The sequence below is a fragment of the Salmo salar genome, chromosome ssa26 (genome assembly GCF_905237065.1).
Source record: "Salmo salar chromosome ssa26, Ssal_v3.1, whole genome shotgun sequence".
Classification (NCBI taxonomy): domain Eukaryota; kingdom Metazoa; phylum Chordata; class Actinopteri; order Salmoniformes; family Salmonidae; genus Salmo; species Salmo salar.
Window position 1 is genome coordinate 50,953,680 of NC_059467.1, and position 22,940 is coordinate 50,976,619.

Here is a 22,940-nt window from a genome sequence, read left to right on the forward strand (position 1 = left end):
ATTACATATAGACTACATATAGATTACATATAGACTACATACAGATTACATACAGACTACATACAGATTACATACAGACTACATACAGATTACACACAGATTACATACAGTCTACATATAGATTACACATAGATTACATACAGACTACATATAGATTACATACAGTCTACATATAGATTACACATAGTCTACATATAGATTACATACAGACTACAAAGAGATTACATACAGACTACATAGAGATTACACATAGATTACATACAGATTACATACAGACTACATACAGACTACAAAGAGATTACATACAGACTACATACAGACTACAAATAGATTACATACAGACTACATACAGACTACATACAGACTACATACAGATTACATACAGACTACATACAGACTACATACAGACTACATACAGACTACATACAGATTACATACAGACTACATACAGATTACATACAGACTACATAGTGTAAAGAGATCACACATACACTGAGTGGACAAAACTAATATTGATTTGCAACCCCCCTTTTGCCCTCAGAACAGCCTCAATTCGTTAGGGCATGGACTCCACAACGTGCCTGAAGCGTTCCACAGGGATGCTGGCCCATGTTGACTCTAATGCTTCCCACAGTTGTGTCAAGTTGGCTGGATGTCCTTTGGGTGGTGGACCGTTCTTGATACACACGAGAAACTGTTCAGTGTGAAAAACCCAGCAGCATTGCAGTTCTTGACACTCAAACCGGTGTGCCTGGCACCTACTACCATACCCCGTTCAAAAGGCACTTAAATCTTTTGTCTTGCCCTTTCACCCTCTGAATGGCACGCATACACAATCCATGTCTCAATTGTCTCAAGGCTTAAAAATCCTTCTTTAACCCGTCTCCTCCCCTTCATCTACACTGACTGAAGTGGATTTAACAGGTGACATCAATAAGGGATCATAGCTTTCACCTGGACTGGACAGTTTGTCATGAAAAGAGCATGCGTTCCTAATGCTTTGTCCACTCAGTGTACATCACCTACAGACGTCTGAAAATAAACAGAACATATCCATAGTGAAAGAAATGTTTCCACTCATTCATGATTCATGCCATACAATAACAGATGGTCCTTCCATCTCCTGGTCTTTGTTCTTCAGTAACAGATGGTCCTTCCATCTCCTGGTCTTTGTTCTTCAGTAACAGATGGTCCTTCCATCTCCTGGTCTTTGTTCTTCAATAACAGATGGTCCTTCCATCTCGTGGTCTTTGTTCTTCAATAACAGAGAGTCCTTCCATCTCCTGGTCTTTGTTCTTCAATAACAGATGGTCCTTCCATCTCCTGGTCTTTGTTCTTCAGTAACAGATGGTCCTTCCATCTCGTGGTCTTTGTTCTTCAATAACAGATGGTCCTTCCATCTCCTGGTCTTTGTTCTTCAGTAACAGATGGTCCTTCCATCTCCTGGTCTTTGTTCTTCAGTAACAGATGGTCCTTCCATCTCCTGGTCTTTGTTCTTCAGTAACAGATGGTCCTTCCATCTCCTGGTCTTTGTTCTTCAGTAACAGATGGTCCTTCCATCTCCTGGTCTTTGTTCTTCAATAACAGATGGTCCTTCCATCTCCTGGTCTTTGTTCTTCAGTAACAGATGGTCCTTTTATCTCCTGGTCTTTGTTCTTCAGTAACAGATGGCATTCCATCTCCTGGTCTTTGTTCTTCAATAACAGATGGTCCTTCCATCTCCTGGTCTTTGTTCTTCAATAACAGATGGTCATTCCATCTCCTGGTCTTTGTTCTTCAGTAATAGTTGCCATGGAAATGCCCTTGTTTGTCTGATCTAGATCAGATGAAGGAGGTTGAGCCGCTGACTAAAATACAGTCTTCTGTTACCTGAGGGGGGAGCTGTTGTATTCTGGCTTCCCCAACAGACAACTCTGAGTCATGGCATCCATTTTAGACAAAGACCAAGGGGGACATGAGGAGCATCCCATCTGAGGATCAGATTACCTGACGCCTAATTATAACCGTTAGAGTGGTCAAATTATAGCAGACCCTGGATCAGTTCCTGCAGAAACAAGTTAGTGAAGAACCAGCCCCCCACCTGTCTCTAATGCGTCTAGCAGCACCGGAGTTGGTAAACCCAGGACGTTGGGCCTGGCCTCAGACAAACACAGCATCTAGTGGAAACAAGATGGGGGGGGACAAAAGAGAAAACAGTTGTTTGCCAATCCTATTAGACATGATGAACTGTACCAATATAATGGGTGTGTGTAGACTACTCTACTGGAACATACCAACTGTACCAATATAATGGGTGTGTGTAGACTACTCTACTGGAACATACCAACTGTTCCAATATAATGGGTGTGTGTAGACTACTCTACTGGAACATACCAACTGTACCAATATAATGGGTGTGTGTAGGCTACTCTACTGGAACATACCAACTATATCAATATAATGGGTGTGTGTAGGCTACTCTACTGGAACATACCAACTGTACCAATATAATGGGTGTGTGTAGACTACTCTACTGGTGGAACATACCAACTGTACCAATATAATGGGTGTGTGTAGACTACTCTACTGGAACATACCAACTGTACCAATATAATGGGTGTGTGTAGACTACTCTACTGGAACATACCAACTGTACCAATATAATGGGTGTGTGTAGACTACTCTACTGGTGAACTAACATACCAACTGTACCAATATAATGGGTGTGTGTAGGCTACTCTACTGGAACATACCAACTGTACCAATATAATGGGTGTGTGTAGACTACTCTACTGGAACATACCAACTGTACCAATATAATGGGTGTGTGTAGACTACTCTACTGGAACATACCAACTGTACCAATATAATGGGTGTGTGTAGGCTACTCTACTGGAACATACCAACTGTACCAATATAATGGGTGTGTGTAGGCTACTCTACTGGAACATACCAACTGTACCAATATAATGGGTGTGTGTAGGCTACTCTACTGGAACATACCAACTGTACCAATATAATGGGTGTGTGTAGACTACTCTACTGGAACATACCAACTGTACCAATATAATGGGTGTGTGTAGACTACTCTACTGGTGAACTGGAACATACCAACTGTATCAATATAATGGGTGTGTGTAGACTACTCTACTGGAACATACCAACTGTACCAATATAATGGGTGTGTGTAGACTACTCTACTGGAACATACCAACTGTACCAATATAATGGGTGTGTGTAGACTACTCTACTGGAACATACCAACTGTACCAATATAATGGGTGTGTGTAGACTACTCTACTGGAACATACCAACTGTACCAATATAATGGGTGTGTGTAGACTACTCTACTGGAACATACCAACTGTACCAATATAATGGGTGTGTGTAGGCTACTCTACTGGAACATACCAACTGTACCAATATAATGGGTGTGTGTAGGCTACTCTACTGGAACATACCAACTGTACCAATATAATGGGTGTGTGTAGGCTACTCTACTGGAACATACCAACTGTACCAATATAATGGGTGTGTGTAGACTACTCTACTGGTGAACTGGAACATACCAACTGTATCAATATAATGGGTGTGTGTAGACTACTCTACTGGAACATACCAACTGTACCAATATAATGGGTGTGTGTAGACTACTCTACTGGAACATACCAACTGTACCAATATAATGGGTGTGTGTAGACTACTCTACTGGAACATACCAACTGTACCAATATAATGGGTGTGTGTAGACTACTCTACTGGAACATACCAACTGTACCAATATAATGGGTGTGTGTAGACTACTCTACTGGAACATACCAACTGTACCAATATAATGGGTGTGTGTAGGCTACTCTACTGGAACATACCAACTGTACCAATATAATGGGTGTGTGTAGGCTACTCTACTGGAACATACCAACTGTACCAATATAATGGGTGTGTGTAGGCTACTCTACTGGAACATACCAACTGTACCAATATAATGGGTGTGTGTAGGCTACTCTACTGGAACATACCAACTGTACCAATATAATGGGTGTGTGTAGGCTACTCTACTGGAACATACCAACTGTACCAATATAATGGGTGTGTGTAGACTACTCTACTGGTGAACTGGAACATACCAACTGTACCAATATAATGGGTGTGTGTAGACTACTCTACTGGAACATACCAACTGTATCAATATAATGGGTGTGTGTAGACTACTCTACTGGAACATACCAACTGTACCAATATAATGGGTGTGTGTAGACTACTCTACTGGAACATACCAACTGTACCAATATAATGGGTGTGTGTAGACTACTCTACTGGAACATACCAACTGTACCAATATAATGGGTGTGTGTAGGCTACTCTACTGGAACATACCAACTGTATCAATATAATGGGTGTGTGTAGGCTACTCTACTGGAACATACCAACTGTACCAATATAATGGGTGTGTGTAGGCTACTCTACTGGAACATACCAACTGTATCAATATAATGGGTGTGTGTAGACTACTCTACTGGAACATACCAACTGTACCAATATAATGGGTGTGTGTAGGCTACTCTACTGGAACATACCAACTGTATCAATATAATGGGTGTGTGTAGACTACTCTACTGGAACATACCAACTGTACCAATATAATGGGTGTGTGTAGGCTACTCTACTGGAACATACCAACTGTACCAATATAATGGGTGTGTGTAGGCTACTCTACTGGAACATACCAACTATATCAATATAATGGGTGTGTGTAGGCTACTCTACTGGTGAACTGGAACATACCAACTGTACCAATATAATGGGTGTGTGTAGGCTACTCTACTGGAACATACCAACTGTACCAATATAATGGGTGTGTGTAGACTACTCTACTGGAACATACCAACTGTATCAATATAATGGGTGTGTGTAGGCTACTCTACTGGAACATACCAACTGTTTCAATATAATGGGTGTGTGTAGGCTACTCTACTGGAACATACCAACTGTATCAATATAATGGGTGTGTGTAGGCTACTCTACTGGAACATACCAACTGTACCAATATAATGGGTGTGTGTAGGCTACTCTACTGGAACATACCAACTGTACCAATATAATGGGTGTGTGTAGGCTACCCTACTGGAACATACCAACTGTATCAATACAATGGGTGTGTGTAGGCTACTCTACTGGAACATACCAACTGTACCAATATAATGGGTGTGTGTAGGCTATCCTACTGGAACATACCAACTGTTTCAATATAATGGGTGTGTGTAGGCTACTCTACTGGAACATACCAACTCTATCAATATAATGGGTGTGTGTAGGCTACTCTACTGGAACATACCAACTGTTTCAATATAATGGGTGTGTGTAGGCTACTCTACTGGAACATACCAACTGTATCAATATAATGGGTGTGTGTAGGCTACTCTACTGGTGAACTGGAGCATACCAACTGTACCTTCTGGGTGGGGGTGGAAGGAGTGGAATCACTCTGGGGCAGTGGGATGCTGTTGACCAGGTCCAACACTCCCTGGATCTTCTGGTCTGAGATCTTCACATGGAGGAGAGGCAGTTCTCCAGACACCTTGAATCTGGAACACAGTAGATACCATACCAGAGGTTTACTAATCTGGAACACAGTAGATACCAGAGGTTTACTAATCTGGAACACAGTGGATACCAGAGGTTTACTAATCTGGAACACAGTAGATACCATACCAGAGGTTTACTAATCTGGAACACAGTAGATACCAGAGGTTTACTAATCTGGAACACAGTAGATAGAGGTTTACTAATCTGGAACACAGTAGATAGAGGTTTACTAATCTGGAACACAGTAGATAGAGGTTTACTAATCTGGAACACAGTAGATACCATACCAGAGGTTTACTAATCTGGAACACAGTAGATACCATACCAGAGGTTTACTAATCTGGAACACAGTGGATACCATACCAGAGGTTTACTAATCTGGAACACAGTAGATACCAGAGGTTTACTAATCTGGAACACAGTAGATACCAGAGGTTTACTAATCTGGAACACAGTAGATACCAGAGGTTTACTAATCTGGAACACAGTAGATACCATACCAGAGGTTTACTAATCTGGAACACAGTAGATACCATACCAGAGGTTTACTAATCTGGAACACAGTGGATACCATACCAGAGGTTTACTAATCTGGAACACAGTAGATACCAGAGGTTTACTAATCTGGAACACAGTAGATACCATACCAGAGGTTTACTAATCTGGAACACAGTAGATACCAGAGGTTTACTAGTCTGGAACACAGTGGATACCATACCAGAGGTTTACTAATCTGGAACACAGTAGATACCATACCAGAGGTTTACTAATCTGGAACACAGTGGATACCATACCAGAGGTTTACTAATCTGGAACACAGTGGATACCAGAGGTTTACTAATCTGGAACACAGTAGATACCAGAGGTTTACTAATCTGGAACACAGTAGATACCATACCAGAGGTTTACTAATCTGGAACACAGTAGATACCAGAGGTTTACTAATCTGGAACACAGTAGATACCAGAGGTTTACTAATCTGGAACACAGTAGATACCAGAGGTTTACTAATCTGGAACACAGTAGATACCATACCAGAGGTTTACTAATCTGGAACACAGTAGATACCATACCAGAGGTTTACTAATCTGGAACACAGTAGATACCAGAGGTTTACTAATCTGGAACACAGTAGATACCAGAGGTTTACTAATCTGGAACACAGTAGATACCATACCAGAGGTTTACTAATCTGGAACACAGTGGATACCATACCAGAGGTTTACTAATCTGGAACACAGTAGATACCAGAGGTTTACTAATCTGGAACACAGTAGATACCAGAGGTTAACTAATCTGGAACACAGTAGATACCAGAGGTTTACTAATCTGGAACACAGTAGATACCAGACCCTCTGATTTAGCCAACACTGTGTCTGCACCACTGAATTTAAAATCAGGACTAGTGATGAGGGGGGGGGGGAAATCGATACAGTTACATATCACAATATTATTTTGGACAATATTATATTCATACTTTGACTGAAAGCATTTTTGTTTTGTTTTGCTAAGTAGCGTTAGTCGTCTGTAGCTGCGCCAAAACTCTTATTTCTCCTCCTATAGGTTGATCTCCATCTTATTTTTAAATAGTGAGACAACGTGTTTTCAGCACTTTTTTTCCCATAACTGATCAAAACGAATTATTTTCTCAAGATGTCTCGTCTCTCTGCAGCAGACAATTCAAATACTGAGCTATATTGTATGCTACAAATTATATTATTTTATATGAATAAAACTTCTCAGAGAAAGATATTTTGTTTAACAAGTAATATTTGTCTCTCTCTCAAAAAGGGAAAGGGTCATAATTACTGACACCCCTAAAGATTCTTATAAATAAAGTTGTATTTGGTATTAGGTCCTATATTCTTAGCATGCAATGACTACATCAAGCTTCTTACCCCTAAGACATGCTAACCTCTCACCATTACCAATAACAGGGGACGTTAGCTTGCATTCTGGCATCATTCCACAGCCCCCCAGTCTGGATAACAGTCTGGTGTTACCTGGCTCAGCTCCCTCAGCCTGGTGTTACCTGGCTCAGCTCCCTCAGCCTGGATAACAGTCTGGTGTTACCTGGCTCAGCTCCCTCAGCCTGGATAACAGTCTGGTGTTACCTGGCTCAGCTCCCTCAGCCTGGATAACAGTCTGGTGTTACCTGGCTCAGCTCCCTCAGCCTGGATAACAGTCTGGTGTTACCTGGCTCAGCTCCCTCAGCCTGGATAACAGTGTGGTGTTACCTGGCTCAGCTCCCTCAGCCTGGATAACAGTCTGGTGTTACCTGGCTCAGCTCCCTCAGCCTGGATAACAGTCTGGTGTTACCTGGCTCAGCTCCCCTCAGCCTGGATAACAGTCTGGTGTTACCTGGCTCAGCTCCCTCAGCCTGGATAACAGTCTGGTGTTACCTGGCTCATCTCCCCTCAGCCTGGATAACAGTGTGGTGTTACCTGGCTCAGCTCCCCTCAGCCTGGATAACAGTCTGGTGTTACCTGGCTCATCTCCCTCAGCCTGGATAACAGTCTGGTGTTACCTGGCTCAGCTCCCTCAGCCTGGATAACATTGTGGTGTTACCTGGCTCAGCTCCCTCAGCCTGGATAACAGTCTGGTGTTACCTGGCTCAGCTCCCTCAGCCTGGATAACAGTCTGGTGTTACCTGGCTCAGCTCCCTCAGCCTGGATAACAGTCTGGTGTTACCTGGCTCAGCTCCCTCAGCCTGGATAACAGTCTGGTGTTACCTGGCTCATCTCCCTCAGCCTGGATAACAGTGTGGTGTTACCTGGCTCAGCTCCCTCAGCCTGGATAACAGTCTGGTGTTACCTGGCTCAGCTCCCTCAGCCTGGATAACAGTCTGGTGTTACCTGGCTCAGCTCCCTCAGCCTGGATAACAGTGTGGTGTTACCTGGCTCAGCTCCCTCAGCCTGGATAACAGTCTGGTGTTACCTGGCTCAGCTCCCTCAGCCTGGATAACAGTCTGGTGTTACCTGGCTCAGCTCCCTCAGCCTGGATAACAGTCTGGTGTTACCTGGCTCATCTCCCTCAGCCTGGATAACATTGTGGTGTTACCTGGCTCAGCTCCCTCAGCCTGGATAACAGTCTGGTGTTACCTGGCCATCCTGGTGTCCTTCTCCACCATACATTTGGCCAGCTGGAGGTTGAAGTCCATGGGCTGCAGGATGTGCTGTATAGAGGAACCACGTTGACGGGCTGTCTTCCACTCCTCACCTGTAGGGACAGAGACAGAAATAGTGAGGGACAGAGCCCAGTGGACAGAGACAGAAACAGTGAGGGACAGAGCTCAGTGGACAGAGACAGAAACAGTGAAGGACAGAGCTCAGTGGGGACAGAGACAGTGAGGGACAGAGCTCAGTGGGGACAGAGACAGAAACAGTGAGGGACAGAGCCCAGTGGACAGAGACAGAAACAGTGAGGGACAGAGCTCAGTGGACAGAGACAGAAACAGTGAAGGACAGAGCTCAGTGGGGACAGAGACAGAAACAGTGAAGGACAGAGCTCAGTGGGGACAGAGACAGAGACAGTGAGGGACAGAGCTCAGTGGACAGAGACAGAAACAGTGAAGGACAGAGCTCAGTGGACAGAGACAGAAACAGTGAGGGACAGAGCTCAGTGGACAGAGACAGAAACAGTGAGGGACAGAGCTCAGTGGACAGAGACAGTGAGGGACAGAGCTCAGTGGACAGAGACAGAAACAGTGAAGGACAGAGCTCAGTGGACAGAGACAGAAACAGTGAGGGACAGAGCTCAGTGGACAGAGACAGAAACAGTGAAGGACAGAGCTCAGTGGGGACAGAGACAGTGAGGGACAGAGCTCAGTGGGGACAGAGACAGAAATAGTGAGGGACAGAGCCCAGTGGACAGAGACAGAAACAGTGAGGGACAGAGCTCAGTGGACAGAGACAGAAACAGTGAAGGACAGAGCTCAGTGGGGACAGAGACAGTGAGGGACAGAGCTCAGTGGGGACAGAGACAGAAACAGTGAGGGACAGAGCCCAGTGGACAGAGACAGAAACAGTGAGGGACAGAGCTCAGTGGACAGAGACAGAAACAGTGAAGGACAGAGCTCAGTGGGGACAGAGACAGAAACAGTGAAGGACAGAGCTCAGTGGGGACAGAGACAGAGACAGTGAGGGACAGAGCTCAGTGGACAGAGACAGAAACAGTGAAGGACAGAGCTCAGTGGACAGAGACAGAAACAGTGAGGGACAGAGCTCAGTGGACAGAGACAGAAACAGTGAGGGACAGAGCTCAGTGGACAGAGACAGTGAGGGACAGAGCTCAGTGGACAGAGACAGAAACAGTGAAGGACAGAGCTCAGTGGACAGAGACAGAAACAGTGAGGGACAGAGCTCAGTGGGGACAGAGACAGAAACAGTGAAGGACAGAGCTCAGTGGACAGAGACAGAGACAGTGAGGGACAGAGCTCAGTGGACAGAGACAGAAACAGTGAGGGACAGAGCTCAGTGGACAGAGACAGAAACAGTGAGGGACAGAGCTCAGTGGACAGAGACAGAAACAGTGAGGGACAGAGACAGAAACAGTGAGGGACAGAGCTCAGTGGGGACAGAGACAGAAACAGTGAGGGACAGAGCTCAGTGGGGACAGAGACAGAAACAGTGAGGGACAGAGCTCAGTGGACAGAGACAGTGAGGGACAGAGCTCAGTGGACAGAGACAGAAACAGTGAGGGACAGAGCTCAGTGGACAGAGACAGAAACAGTGAGGGACAGAGCTCAGTGGACAGAGACAGAGACAGTGAGGGACAGAGCTCAGTGGACAGAGACAGTGAGGGACAGAGCTCAGTGGACAGAGACAGAAACAGTGAGGGACAGAGCTCAGTGGACAGAGACAGAAACAGTGAGGGACAGAGCTCAGTGGACAGAGACAGAAACAGTGAGGGACAGAGCTCAGTGGGGACAGAGACAGAGACAGTGAGGGACAGAGCTCAGTGGACAGAGACAGAAACAGTGAGGGACAGAGCTCAGTGGACAGAGACAGAAACAGTGAGGGACAGAGCTCAGTGGACAGAGACAGTGAGGGACAGAGCTCAGTGGACAGAGACAGAGACAGTGAGGGACAGAGCTCAGTGGACAGAGACAGAGACAGTGAGGGACAGAGCTCAGTGGACAGAGACAGAAACAGTGAAGGACAGAGCTCAGTGGACAGAGACAAACAGTGAGGGACAGAGCTCAGTGGACAGAGACAGAAACAGTGAGGGACAGAGCTCAGTGGACAGAGACAGAAACAGTGAGGGACAGAGCTCAGTGGACAGAGACAGAAACAGTGAAGGACAGAGCTCAGTGGACAGAGACAGAAACAGTGAGGGACAGAGCTCAGTGGACAGAGACAGAAACAGTGAGGGACAGAGCTCAGTGGACAGAGACAGTGAGGGACAGAGCTCAGTGGACAGAGACAGTGAGGGACAGAGCTCACTGTTTCATAGTCTACTGCCTTGACTATGAGTGAATGTTTGTTTCATAATGACATCAACGGGAAAACTGAACATCTGAGTGGTTTCATGAGACAGAGATGAAAATATCAGTCAGAAATGCAGTAAGGGGGAAGATCTGGAGATGGAACAACTAGCATGGGTTGCTAATACAGAAGATCTGGAGATGCAACAACTAGCATGGGTTGCTAATACAGAAGATGCAACAACTAGCATGGGTTGCTAATACAGAAGATCTATAGATGCAACAACTAGCATGGGTTGCTAACACAGAAGATGCAACAACTAGCATGGGTTGCTAATACAGAAGATGCAACAGCTAGCATGGGTTGCTAATACAGAAGATCTATAGATGCAACAACTAGCATGGGTTGCTAACACAGAAGATGCAACAACTAGCATGGGTTGCTAATACAGAAGATCTGGAGATGCAACAACTAGCATGGGTTGCTAATACAGAAGATGCAACAACTAGCATGGGTTGCTAATACAGAAGATCTATAGATGCAACAACTAGCATGGGTTGCTAACACAGAAGATGCAACAACTAGCATGGGTTGCTAATACAGAAGATGCAACAACTAGCATGGGTGGCTAATACAGAAGATCTGGAGATGCAACAACTAGCGTGGGTTGCTAATACGGAAGATCTATAGATGCAACAACTAGCATGGGTTGCTAACACAGAAGATGCAACAACTAGCATGGGTTGCTAATACAGAAGATCTGGAGATGCAACAACTAGCATGGGTTGCTAATACAGAAGATGCAACAACTAGCATCGGTGGCTAATACAGAAGATCTGGAGATGCAACAACTAGCATGGGTTGCTAATACGGAAGATCTATAGATGCAACAACTAGCATGGGTTGCTAATACAGAAGATCTATAGATGCAACAACTAGCATGGGTTGCTAATACAGAAGATGCAACAACTAGAATGGGTTGCTAATACAGAAGATCTAAAGATGCAAAAACTAGCATGGGTTTCTAATACAGACGATCTAAAGATGCAACAACTAGCATGGATTGGTAAAACAGAAGATCTGGAGATGCAACAACTAGCATGGGTTGCTAATACAGAAGATCTAAAGATGCAAAAACTAGCATGGGTTGCTAATACAGACGATCTAAAGATGCAACAACTAGCATGGATTGCTAATACAGAAGATCTGGAGATGCAACAACTAGCATGGATTGCTAATACAGAAGATCTGGAGATGCAACAGCTAGCGTGAATTGCTCATACAGAAGATCTGGAGATGCAATAGCTAGCATGGGTTGGTAATACAGAAGATCTGGAGATGCAACAACTAGCATGGGTTGCTAACACAGAAGATCTGGAGATGCAACAACTAGCATGGGTTGCTAACACAGAAGATCTGGAGATGCTACAAATAGCATGGGTTGCTAATACAGAAGATGCAACAACTAGCATGGGTTGCTAATACAGAAGATCTAAAGATGCAACAACTAGCATGGGTTGCTAATACAGAAGATGCAACAACTAGCATGGGTTGCTAATACAGAAGATGCAACAACTAGCATGGGTTGCTAATACAGAAGATGCAACAACTAGCATGGGTTGCTAATACAGAAGATCTAAAGATGCAACAACTAGCATGAGTTGGTAAAACAGAAGATCTGGAGATGCAACAACTAGCATGGATTGCTAATACAGAAGATCTGGAGATGCAACAGCTAGCGTGAATTGCTAATACAGAAGATCTGGAGATGCAATAGCTAGCATGGGTTGGTAATACAGAAGATCTAAAGATGCAATAGCTAGCATGGGTTGGTAATACAGAAGATCTAAAGATGCAATAGCTAGCATGGGTTGGTAATACAGAAGATCTAAAGATGCAACAACTAGCATGGGTTGCTAATACAGCACCGCTGTGTGATCAGCTGTAGCAGCACCGCTGTACGATCAGCTGTAGCAGCACCGCTGTACGATCAGCTGTAGCAGCACCAGCTGATGCACCGCTGTATGATCAGCTGTAGCAGCACCGCTGTGTGATCAGCTGTACCAGCACCGCTGTGTGATCAGCTGTAGCAGCACCGCTGTATGATCAGCTGTAGCAGCACCGCTGTATGATGAGCTGTAGCAGCACCGCTGTGTGATCAGCTGTAGCAGCACCGCTGTGTGATCAGCTGTAGCAGCACCGCTGTATGATGAGCTGTAGCAGCACCGCTGTGTGATCAGCTGTAGCAGCACCGCTGTATGATCAGCTGTAGCAGCACCGCTGTGTGATCAGCTGTAGCAGCACCGCTGTATGATCAGCTGTAGCAGCACCGCTGTGTGATCAGCTGTAGCAGCACCGCTGTATGATCAGCTGTAGCAGCACCGCTGTGTGATCAGCTGTAGCAGCACCGCTGTGTGATCAGCTGTAGCAGCACCGCTGTGTGATCAGCTGTAGCAGCACCGCTGTGTGATCAGCTGTAGCAGCACCGCTGTGTGATCAGCTGTAGCAGCACCGCTGTGTGATCAGCTGTAGCAGCACTTCTCTCTCTACATCCACTCATGTTCCTCCCATCAATCAATAGGCTCAAATGTATCATCATTTCACAATGGGATTTTCATTTCCCTTTTCCTGGAGACAATTTAATTTATCGGCTTTTCATTTTTGGTATCAGCTATTACTGTCTAACGGAAACCCTGGTGTGTGTGTGTGTGTGTGTGTGTGTGTGTGTGTGTACCTGACTTGCTGTAAAGGATCTGGACACTGCGTAGCTCCAGGGAGTACTTCTCGTAGGCACGGTCCATAATCTCCTCCAGGGAACTGAAACTGGGTGATAAAGACTGGGGGTTCCCCTGGTCCACACTCACCAGCTACACACACACACACACACACACACACACACATTTCTTTAAAACTATGACACAATAAAACAATAGGGTGTCGTTGCCGTCGTTATTCTAGAACCCGTCTGCTCTCACCTGTAGACTACCTCTCACCTGTAGACTACCCGTCTGCTCTCACCTGTAGACTACCCGTCTGCTCTCACCTGTAGACTACCCGTCTGCTCTCACCTGTAGACTACCCGTCCGCTCTCACCTGTAGACTACCCGTCTGCTCTCACCTGTAGACTACCCGTCTGCTCTCACCTGTAGACTACCCGTCTGCTCTCACCTGTAGACTACCCGTCTGCCCTCACCTGTAGACTACCCGTCTGCTCTCACCTGTAGACTACCCGTCTGCTCTCACCTGTAGACTACCTGTCTGCTCTCACCTGTAGACTACCCGTCTGCTCTCACCTGTAGACTACCCGTCTGCTCTCACCTGTAGACTACCCGTCTGCCCTCACCTGTAGACTACCCGTCTGCTCTCACCTGTAGACTACCCGTCTGCTCTCACCTGTAGACTACCCGTCTGCTCTCACCTGTAGACTACCCGTCTGCTCTCACCTGTAGACTAACCGTCTGCTCTCACCTGTAGACTACCCGTCTGCTCTCACCTGTAGACTACCCGTCTGCCCTCACCTGTAGACTACCCGTCTGCCCTCACCTGTAGACTACCCGTCTGCCCTCACCTGTAGACTACCCGTCTGCTCTCACCTGTAGACTACCCGTCTGCTCTCACCTGTAGACTACCCGTCTGCTCTCACCTGTAGACTACCCGTCTGCCCTCACCTGTAGACTACCCGTCTGCTCTCACCTGTAGACTACCCGTCTGCTCTCACCTGTAGACTACCCGTCTGCTCTCACCTGTAGACTACCCGTCTGCTCTCACCTGTAGACTACCCGTCTGCTCTCACCTGTAGACTACCCGTCTGCTCTCACCTGTAGACTACCCGTCTGCTCTCACCCGTAGACTACCCGTCCGCTCTCACCTGTAGACTACCCGTCTGCTCTCACCTGTAGACTACCCGTCTGCTCTCACCTGTAGACTACCCGTCTGCTCTCACCTGTAGACTACCCGTCTGCTCTCACCTGTAGACTACCCGTCTGCTCTCACCTGTAGACTACCCGTCTGCTCTCACCTGTAGACTACCCGTCTGCTCTCACCTGTAGACTACCAAAGTCTATGATCATCAGGTCAGACTTGGCGTGGTAGAAGCCAGACTTCGGCACCAGCAGGTATGAAGGCTTTAGGTCAATCTTCAGGTCCAGAATCTTCCGGGTCTCAATGATGTGAGACAGACCTGCACAGAGGACAAATAATCATCTACAGATGTTAGATAATGTAGATAATGTAGGTAATGTAGCTAATGTAAATAACGTAGATAATGTATATAATGTAGATAATGTAGGTAATGTAGAACCAGCCAGAGACAAACATCTACCTGGCAGTGTGTGTTTGACTATGCCTATGACACGCTGTAATAACATCTTATGTAGCTGTTATAGAAGCTTTATGAACACATACGTAATGTGTTTCCTGTTTCTCTGTACCCACCAGTGGCTGTCATAAAGTGTTTCCTGTTCCTCTGTACCCACCAGTGGCTGTCATAAAGTGTTTCCTGTTTCTCTGTATAAAGTGTTTCCTGTTCCTCTGTACCCACCAGTGGCTGTTATAAAGTGCTTCCTGTTTCTCTGTATAAAGTGTTTCCTGTTCCTCTGTATAAAGTGTTTCCTGTTCCTCTGTACCCACCAGTGGCTGTTATAAAGTGCTTCCTGTTTCTCTGTATAAAGTGCTTCCTGTTTCTCTGTATAAAGTGTTTCCTGTTTCTCTGTATAAAGTGTTTCCTGTTTCTCTGTATAAAGTGCTTCCTGTTTCTCTGTATAAAGTGTTTCCTGTGTCTCTGTACCCACCAGTGGCTGTCATAAAGTGTTTCCTGTTTCTCTGTATAAAGTGCTTCCTGTTTCTCTGTATAAAGTGTTTCCTGTTTCTCTGTTTCTCTATAAAGTGTTTCCTGTTTCTCTGTATAAAGTGCTTCCTGTTCCTCTGTATAAAGTGTTTCCTGTTCCTCTGTATAAAGTGTTTCCTGTGTCTCTGTACCCACCAGTGGCTGTCTTGTCCTTAATCTCCTCCAGCTTGGAGAGAGTAGCTGAGGTCAACACTTCCAGGTCAACTCCCTTCCCCGTCTTAAAGAAGTCTGCCATGCTGTTCACCGTCAACTGACAGAGAGAAACACACACACACACACACACACACACACACACACACACACACACACACACACACACACACACACACACACACACACACACACACACACACACACACACACACACACACACGTGTTTATTTCCTTGTCTTAAAGAACTCTGCCATGCTGTTCACTGTCAACTGACAGAGAGAAACACACACAAGACTTGACTTTAGTGACTTTAGTGACCCCACAAAGGGCAGGAAAGTAACGTACTAGACAGTGTGAATTTGAATACATGTACAAACTGTAAACAGACTACATGCATGGAGAATAAACATGGTAATATGTAACATGCAATAATAGACATGAATACAATGGAGACGGCGTGATCTGCACTGTCAAAGACATGACTTCATAGGGCAGGTTATAACCATTGATGACATCATTAATGAGGCTTAATCATATATAAATAAGATAGAGAGACAGAGAGAGACAGAGAGAGAGACAGAGAGAGACAGAGAGAGACAGAGAGAGACAGAGAGAGACAGAGAGAGACAGAGAGACAGAGAGAGACAGAGAGAGACAGAGACAGAGAGACAGAGACAGAGAGACAGAGACACAGAGAGAGAGACAGAGAGAGACAGAGACACAGAGAGAGACACAGAGAGAGAGAGAGAGACAGAGACAGAGAGAGACACAGAGAGAGAGAGAGAGAGAGACAGAGAGAGACAAGAGAGAGAGAGAGAGAGAGAGAGAGAGAGAGAGACAGAGAGAGAGAGAGAGAGAGAGAGAGAGAGAGAGAGAGAGAGAGAGAGAGAGAGAGAGAGAGAGAGAGAGAGAGAGAGAGAGAGAGACAGAGACAGAGAGAGACAGAGAGAGACAGAGAGAGACAGACAGAGAGAGACAGAGAGAGAGCAGAGAGAGACAGAGAGAGACAGAGAGAGACAGAGAGAGACAGAGAGAGATTCCACAGTCAGGTTTAATTTCTGAGTCTCTCTCCGGGTTAGAGGAAGGTCCTTATAGATGGGAGAGATGATAGCAGCAGATAGGAGTGTGACAGGGAAATAAGTGAGTGAGGGTGTGAAAACCCATACACACCGAGTCATAGATGATCTCTACAGGCTGGGAGTGGACTCTGAGCAGCTGCTCTGCAACACTGTCCTCTGGGTTGACTTCAAACAGGATGGACAGCAGAGAGGAGGTGGAGTCCCCTACTGACGCTATGAGAGAGGGGACAGCTCCCTGCTGTTCCAGCCCTGTTACATACCAGTGTTCTAACGCTGCCTCCACCCTGGGAGAGGAGAGAGGAGAGGAGAGGAGAAGAGAGGAGAGAAGAGGAGAGAGAGGAAGAGAGGAGAGGAGAGAGGAGAGGAGAGAGGAGAGGAGAGAGAGGAGAGGAGAGGAGAGAGGAAGAGGAGAGAGAGAGAGAGAGAAGGAGAGGAGAGGGAGAGGGGAGGGAGAGAGGAGAGAGAGAGAGAGAGAGGATGGAGAGGAGAGGGAGAGGGAGAGAGGAGAGAAGGAGAAAGAGGAGAGAGAGAGAGAGAGAGAGAGAGAGAGATAGAGGGAGGAGAGGATAGAGGAGAGGAGAGAGGGGGAGGGAGGAGAGAGACAAAGAGAGGATAGAGAGGAGAGGAGAGGGAGAGAGAGAGAGAGAGAGAGAGAGAGAGAGAGAGAGAGAGGATAGAGAGGAGAGGATAGAGGGGAGAGGAGAGAGAGGGGAGCGAGAGAGAGGAGAGGGATCAACAGTTGTATGAAATGATCCTTAATGTTTTCTCGTGTTCTTGCTTTGACAACACAAATGCATTGTGTTTGTCGTTCCAATAAAACCTTTTGTGACTGTGAGAACTCCAGTGTTGACTGTCCTATATAGGATATGGCCGCTGACTACACTGGCCCAGGCACTACACTACACTGGGGCCAGGCACTACACTACACTGGGGGCCAGGCAATACACTACACTGGGGGCCAGGCACTACACTACACTGGGGGCCAGCCACTACACTACACTGGGGGCCAGCCACTACACTACACTGGGGCCCAGCCACTACACTACACTGGGGCCCAGCCACTACACTACACTGGGGCCCAGCCACTACACTACACTGGGGCCCAGCCACTACACTACACTGGGGCCCAGCCACTACACTATACTGGGGCCCAGCCACTACACTACACTGGGGCCAGCTACTACACTACAGTGGGCCAGCCACTACACTGGGCCAGCCACTACACTACACTGGGGCCAGCCACTACACTACACTACACTGGGGTCAGCCACTACACTATACTGGGCCAGCCACTACACTGGGCCAGCCACTACACTAAACTGGGGCCCAGCCACTACACTACACTGGGTCAGCCACTACACTACACTGGGTCAGCCACTACACTACACTGGGTCAGCCACTACACTACACTGGGGCCCAGCCACTACACTACACTGGGGCCCAGCCACTACACTACACTGGGGCCCAGCCACTACACTACACTGGGGCCCAGCCACTACACTCCACTGGGGGCCAGCCACTACACTACACGGGGCCAGGCACTACACTACACTGGGGGCCAGCCACTACACTACACTGGGGGCCAGCCACTACACTACACTGGGTCAGCCACTACACTACACTGGGGCCCAGCCACTACACTACACTGGGGCCCAGCCACTACACTACACTGGGGCCCAGCCACTACACTACACTGGGGCCCAGCCACTACACTACACTGGGGCCCAGCCACTACACTACACGGGGCCAGCCACTACACTACACTGGGGCCAGGCACTACACTACACTGGGGCCAGGCACTACACTACACTGGGGCCAGGCACTACACTACACTGGGGCCAGGCACTACACTACACTGGGGCCAGCCACTACACTGGGGCCAGCCACTACACTGGGGCCAGGCACTACACTGCTGGCTGCTGCTGCTAGCTATAATTGGTAGGCCAAAGCTATTCAGTATAATGAATGTAGGTTACTAAGTCCAAGCCTACATCCCAAATGGGACCCTATTCCCTATGTCCCCCATACTCAACAGGCGGACCGCGGTCCAGACCCACAAAGGGGTCAATACGGACCACGGGTCCTGGCTACAAAATATATATATATAATTCAAAATATATAATTCGCATTTTTGGTGGAGGGAAGTCGTCAGGCTTCGACCCCTGGTATCATATTGTTAAAGTTGCTTCCTGTTCGTTTCTGGTATCAGAACAAAATAGTCAGCACATAGTAACTTCTGATTTAGCTGTACTTTAATTCATGCAAACACGTGTGTGGTAAATATGTCGTTCGTATACGGTCTCTCTGTGACACCTCGCAGGGCAAAACAGAAGAAGAGAGCGTCACATTCTATTGTTCTCTCTTTTATACTCTGACAGAGATAGTTCCCGCTCAATGCTGGCCTGTCAACTTGCTCCTCATATCGTCGGCGTGCAGGCTGATCCCAGCGTTGTGACGCACTTCCTGTTGCCGGTTGTAGTTCTTCTTGTCTTCAACAGTTGATTTACCCGTAGTTTATATACTTAACATTGTAGCATAGCTTCCCCAGTATATTATATAAGTTATGCATACAAATAGTCAGTTCAACCCTAACAATATGAACACATAAGACATGGTAGAATGTGTAGAATTGCAGGAAAGAAGCTTTAAAAACAGCTAAATGTTATCTCCGCCTACAAGAGGGGTGTGAACAGTTTGGGGTCGTATGAGTCGCGAGGTGGGCGGGCGCCAGGATAACAACCTCTCCCTCCACGTGATCAACATGATCCAAGACAAAGGAGATGATTGTGGACTACAAGAAAAGGAGGAACGAGCACGTGCCCATTCTCATCGACGGGGCTGTAGTGGAACAGGTTGAGAACTTCAGGTTCCTTGGTGTCCACATCACCAACAAACTAACATGGTCCAAACACACCAAGACAGTCATGAAGAGGCCACGACAAAGCCTATTCCCCCTCAGGAGACTGAAAAGATTTGGCATGGGTCCTCAGATCCTCAAGTTCTACAGCTGCACCATCGAGAGCATCCTGACGGGTTGCATCACAGCCTGGTATGGCACCTGCTCGGTCTCTGACAGCAAGATGCTACAGAGGACAGTGGGTACGGCCCAGTACATCACTGTACTGACACATAGGAAGGTGTTGGTTTTAACACCAGACATCTGATTCTGGTGTACTAACACATAGGAAGGTGTTGGTTTTCAACAGGCTAAGAGCAAAATAGATAGGAGAGCACATTATCCAAGGCTAATTCAGAGTTCTGCACATTTAGTTCAGAGTACTGCAACTAGCGATAGCATAAACATACATTTTATGTCACATGAGCCGACTACAACAGGTGTAGACTTTACTGTGAAATGCTTACTTACGAGCCCTTTCCCAACAATGCAGATTTAAAAAGTAAGAAAAAAAATCCCCCCCCCCAAAAACCTGTTAAGCAGTCTTATGGTTTGGGGGTAGAAGCTGTTCAGGAGTCTTTTGGTCCCAGACTTGGCGCTCCGGTACCACTTGCCGTGCGGTAGCAGAGAGAGTCTATGACTAGGGTGGCTGGTGTCTGACGATTTTAAAGCCTTCCCTCTGACACCGCCTGGTAAAGAGGTCCTGCATGGCAAGAAGCTTGGCCCCAGTGATGTACTGGGCCGTACGCACTACCCTCTGTAGCACCTTGTGGTCGGATGCTGAACAGTTGCCATACCAAGCGGTGATGCAGCCAGTCAAGATGGTACAGCTGTAGAGAGCGTGATCACACAGTCGTTTCGAACAGCTGGTGCTATCATGCATGGTTCAGTGTTGCTTGTCTCGAAGTGAGCAAAGAATGCATTTAGCTCGTCTTGTAGGCTCGCGTCACTGGGCAGCTTGCGGCTGGGTTTCCCCTTTGTATTCTGTGATAGTTAGCAAGCCCCGCCACATCCGACGAGTGTCAGAGCCGGTGTGTATTAGGATTCGATCTTAGTCCTGTATTGACGCTTTGCCTGTTTGATGGTTCATTGGACGGCGTAGCGGGATTTATTATAAGCATCTGGATTAGTGACCCGCTCCTTGAAAGTCGTCAGCTTTAGCCTTTAGTTCAGTACGGATGTTGCCTGCAACCCATGGCTTCTGGTTGGGATATGTACGAACGGTTACTGGAGACGACATCGCTGACACACTTAATAATGAAGCCGGTGGTAAACTCCTCAATGCCATGGGATGAATCCCGGGAACATATTCTACTCTGTGCTAGCGAACCACACCTGTAGTAACGGACCACTTCCGTATGGAAGCGCCTCACTGTTACTTCCTGTTTGACTTTTGTTTTGCTTGTAAGCAGGAATCAGGAGGAACCAGGTTGTGATTCGGGGAAAAAAAGAGACCCACTTGATGGCCTGAGCCCCGGGTCTCTGGGAGACGGTGGTGCTGAGGTCGATCATCTGGATCTTCAGGATCTCCGGGACGTTGGGCTCCTCCCTCACCGTGATGGAAGTACGGAACAGCTTGAAGGTCACCACCACCGCCACGTACTGGAGGGCACAGAGAGGCACAGGGGAATAAACACACAGAGAGAGAGAGGCACACAGGGGAATAAACACAGAGAGAGAGAGAGAGGCACACAGGGGAATAAACACAGAGAGAGAGAGAGAGAGAGGCATACAGGGGAATAAACACACAGAGAGAGGCATACAGGGGGATAAACACACAGAGAGAGAGAGGCACACGGGGATAAACACAGAGAGAGAGAGAGAGAATAAACAAGAGAGAGAGAGTCATACAGGGGAATAAACACACAGAGAGAAAGAGAGGCATACAGGGGAATAAACACACAGAGAGAGAGAGAGGCATACAGGGGAATAAACACACAGAGAGAGAGAGGCATACAGGGATAAACACAGAGAGAGAGAGAAAGTCATACATGGTAATAAACACACAGAGAGGCATACAGGGGAATAAACACACACATATGCATTTGCACGAGCACACACAGCGAGAGAAAGACTCTCACACACACAAGTACAGGCAAAGACTCTCTCACACACACACACACACACACACACACACACACACACACACACACACACAGTGTGAGAAAGCTCCTTATTGATCATTTCCAGCGCCAAAACACAGAAACAGGTGTAAACGGGCTTTGCTTCTCAGGGAGGTGTCAGTACCAACACAGAAACAGGTGTAAACGGGCTTTGTTTCTCAGGGAGGTGTCAGTACCAACACAGAAACAGGTGTAAACGGGCTTTGTTTCTCAGGGAGGTGTCAGTACCAACACAGAAACAGGTGTAAACGGGCTTTGCTTCTCAGGGAGGTGTCAGTACCAACACAGAAACAGGTGTAAACGGGCTTTGCTTCTCAGGGAGGTGTCAGTACCAACACAGAAACAGGTGTAAACGGGCTTTGCTTCTCAGGGAGGTGTCAGTACCAACACAGAAACAGGTGTAAACGGGCTTTGCTTCTCAGGGAGGTGTCAGTACCAACACAGAAACAGGTGTAAACGGGCTTTGTTTCTCAGGGAGGTGTCAGTACCAACACAGAAACAGGTGTAAACGGGCTTTGCTTCTCAGGGAGGTGTCAGTACCAACACAGAAACAGGTGTAAACGGGCTTTGCTTCTCAGGGAGGTGTCAGTACCAACACAGAAACAGGTGTAAACGGGCTTTGTTTCTCAGGGAGGTGTCAGTACCAACACAGAAACAGGTGTAAACGGGCTTTGTTTCTCAGGGAGGTGTCAGTACCAACACAGAAACAGGTGTAAACGGGCTTTGCTTCTCAGGGAGGTGTCAGTACCAGCACAGAAACAGGTGTAAACGGGCTTTGTTTCTCAGGGAGGTGTCAGTACCAGCACAGAAACAGGTGTAAACGGGCTTTGCTTCTCAGGGAGGTGTCAGTAC

General features: G+C 46.9%; 1 protein-coding gene across 6 annotated transcripts in view; it reads right to left on the reverse strand.

Annotated features, from left to right (window-relative positions):
- Positions 1-22,940, reverse strand: part of vps13c (vacuolar protein sorting 13 homolog C) — a 225,915-nt gene that overhangs the window by 144,042 nt on the left and 58,933 nt on the right. For all 6 annotated transcript variants that reach the window (XM_045709067.1, XM_045709065.1, XM_045709066.1 and 3 more), the window contains 8 exons: positions 21,425-21,567; positions 17,161-17,353; positions 15,973-16,087; positions 15,035-15,171; positions 13,726-13,858; positions 8,667-8,784; positions 5,432-5,564; positions 2,081-2,156 (listed from right to left, as the gene is read on the reverse strand). In XM_045709067.1, the coding sequence (XP_045565023.1) occupies positions 2,081-2,156; positions 5,432-5,564; positions 8,667-8,784; positions 13,726-13,858; positions 15,035-15,171; positions 15,973-16,087; positions 17,161-17,353; positions 21,425-21,567 (1,048 nt within the window). The remainder of the gene's footprint in view (positions 1-2,080; positions 2,157-5,431; positions 5,565-8,666; positions 8,785-13,725; positions 13,859-15,034; positions 15,172-15,972; positions 16,088-17,160; positions 17,354-21,424; positions 21,568-22,940) is intronic.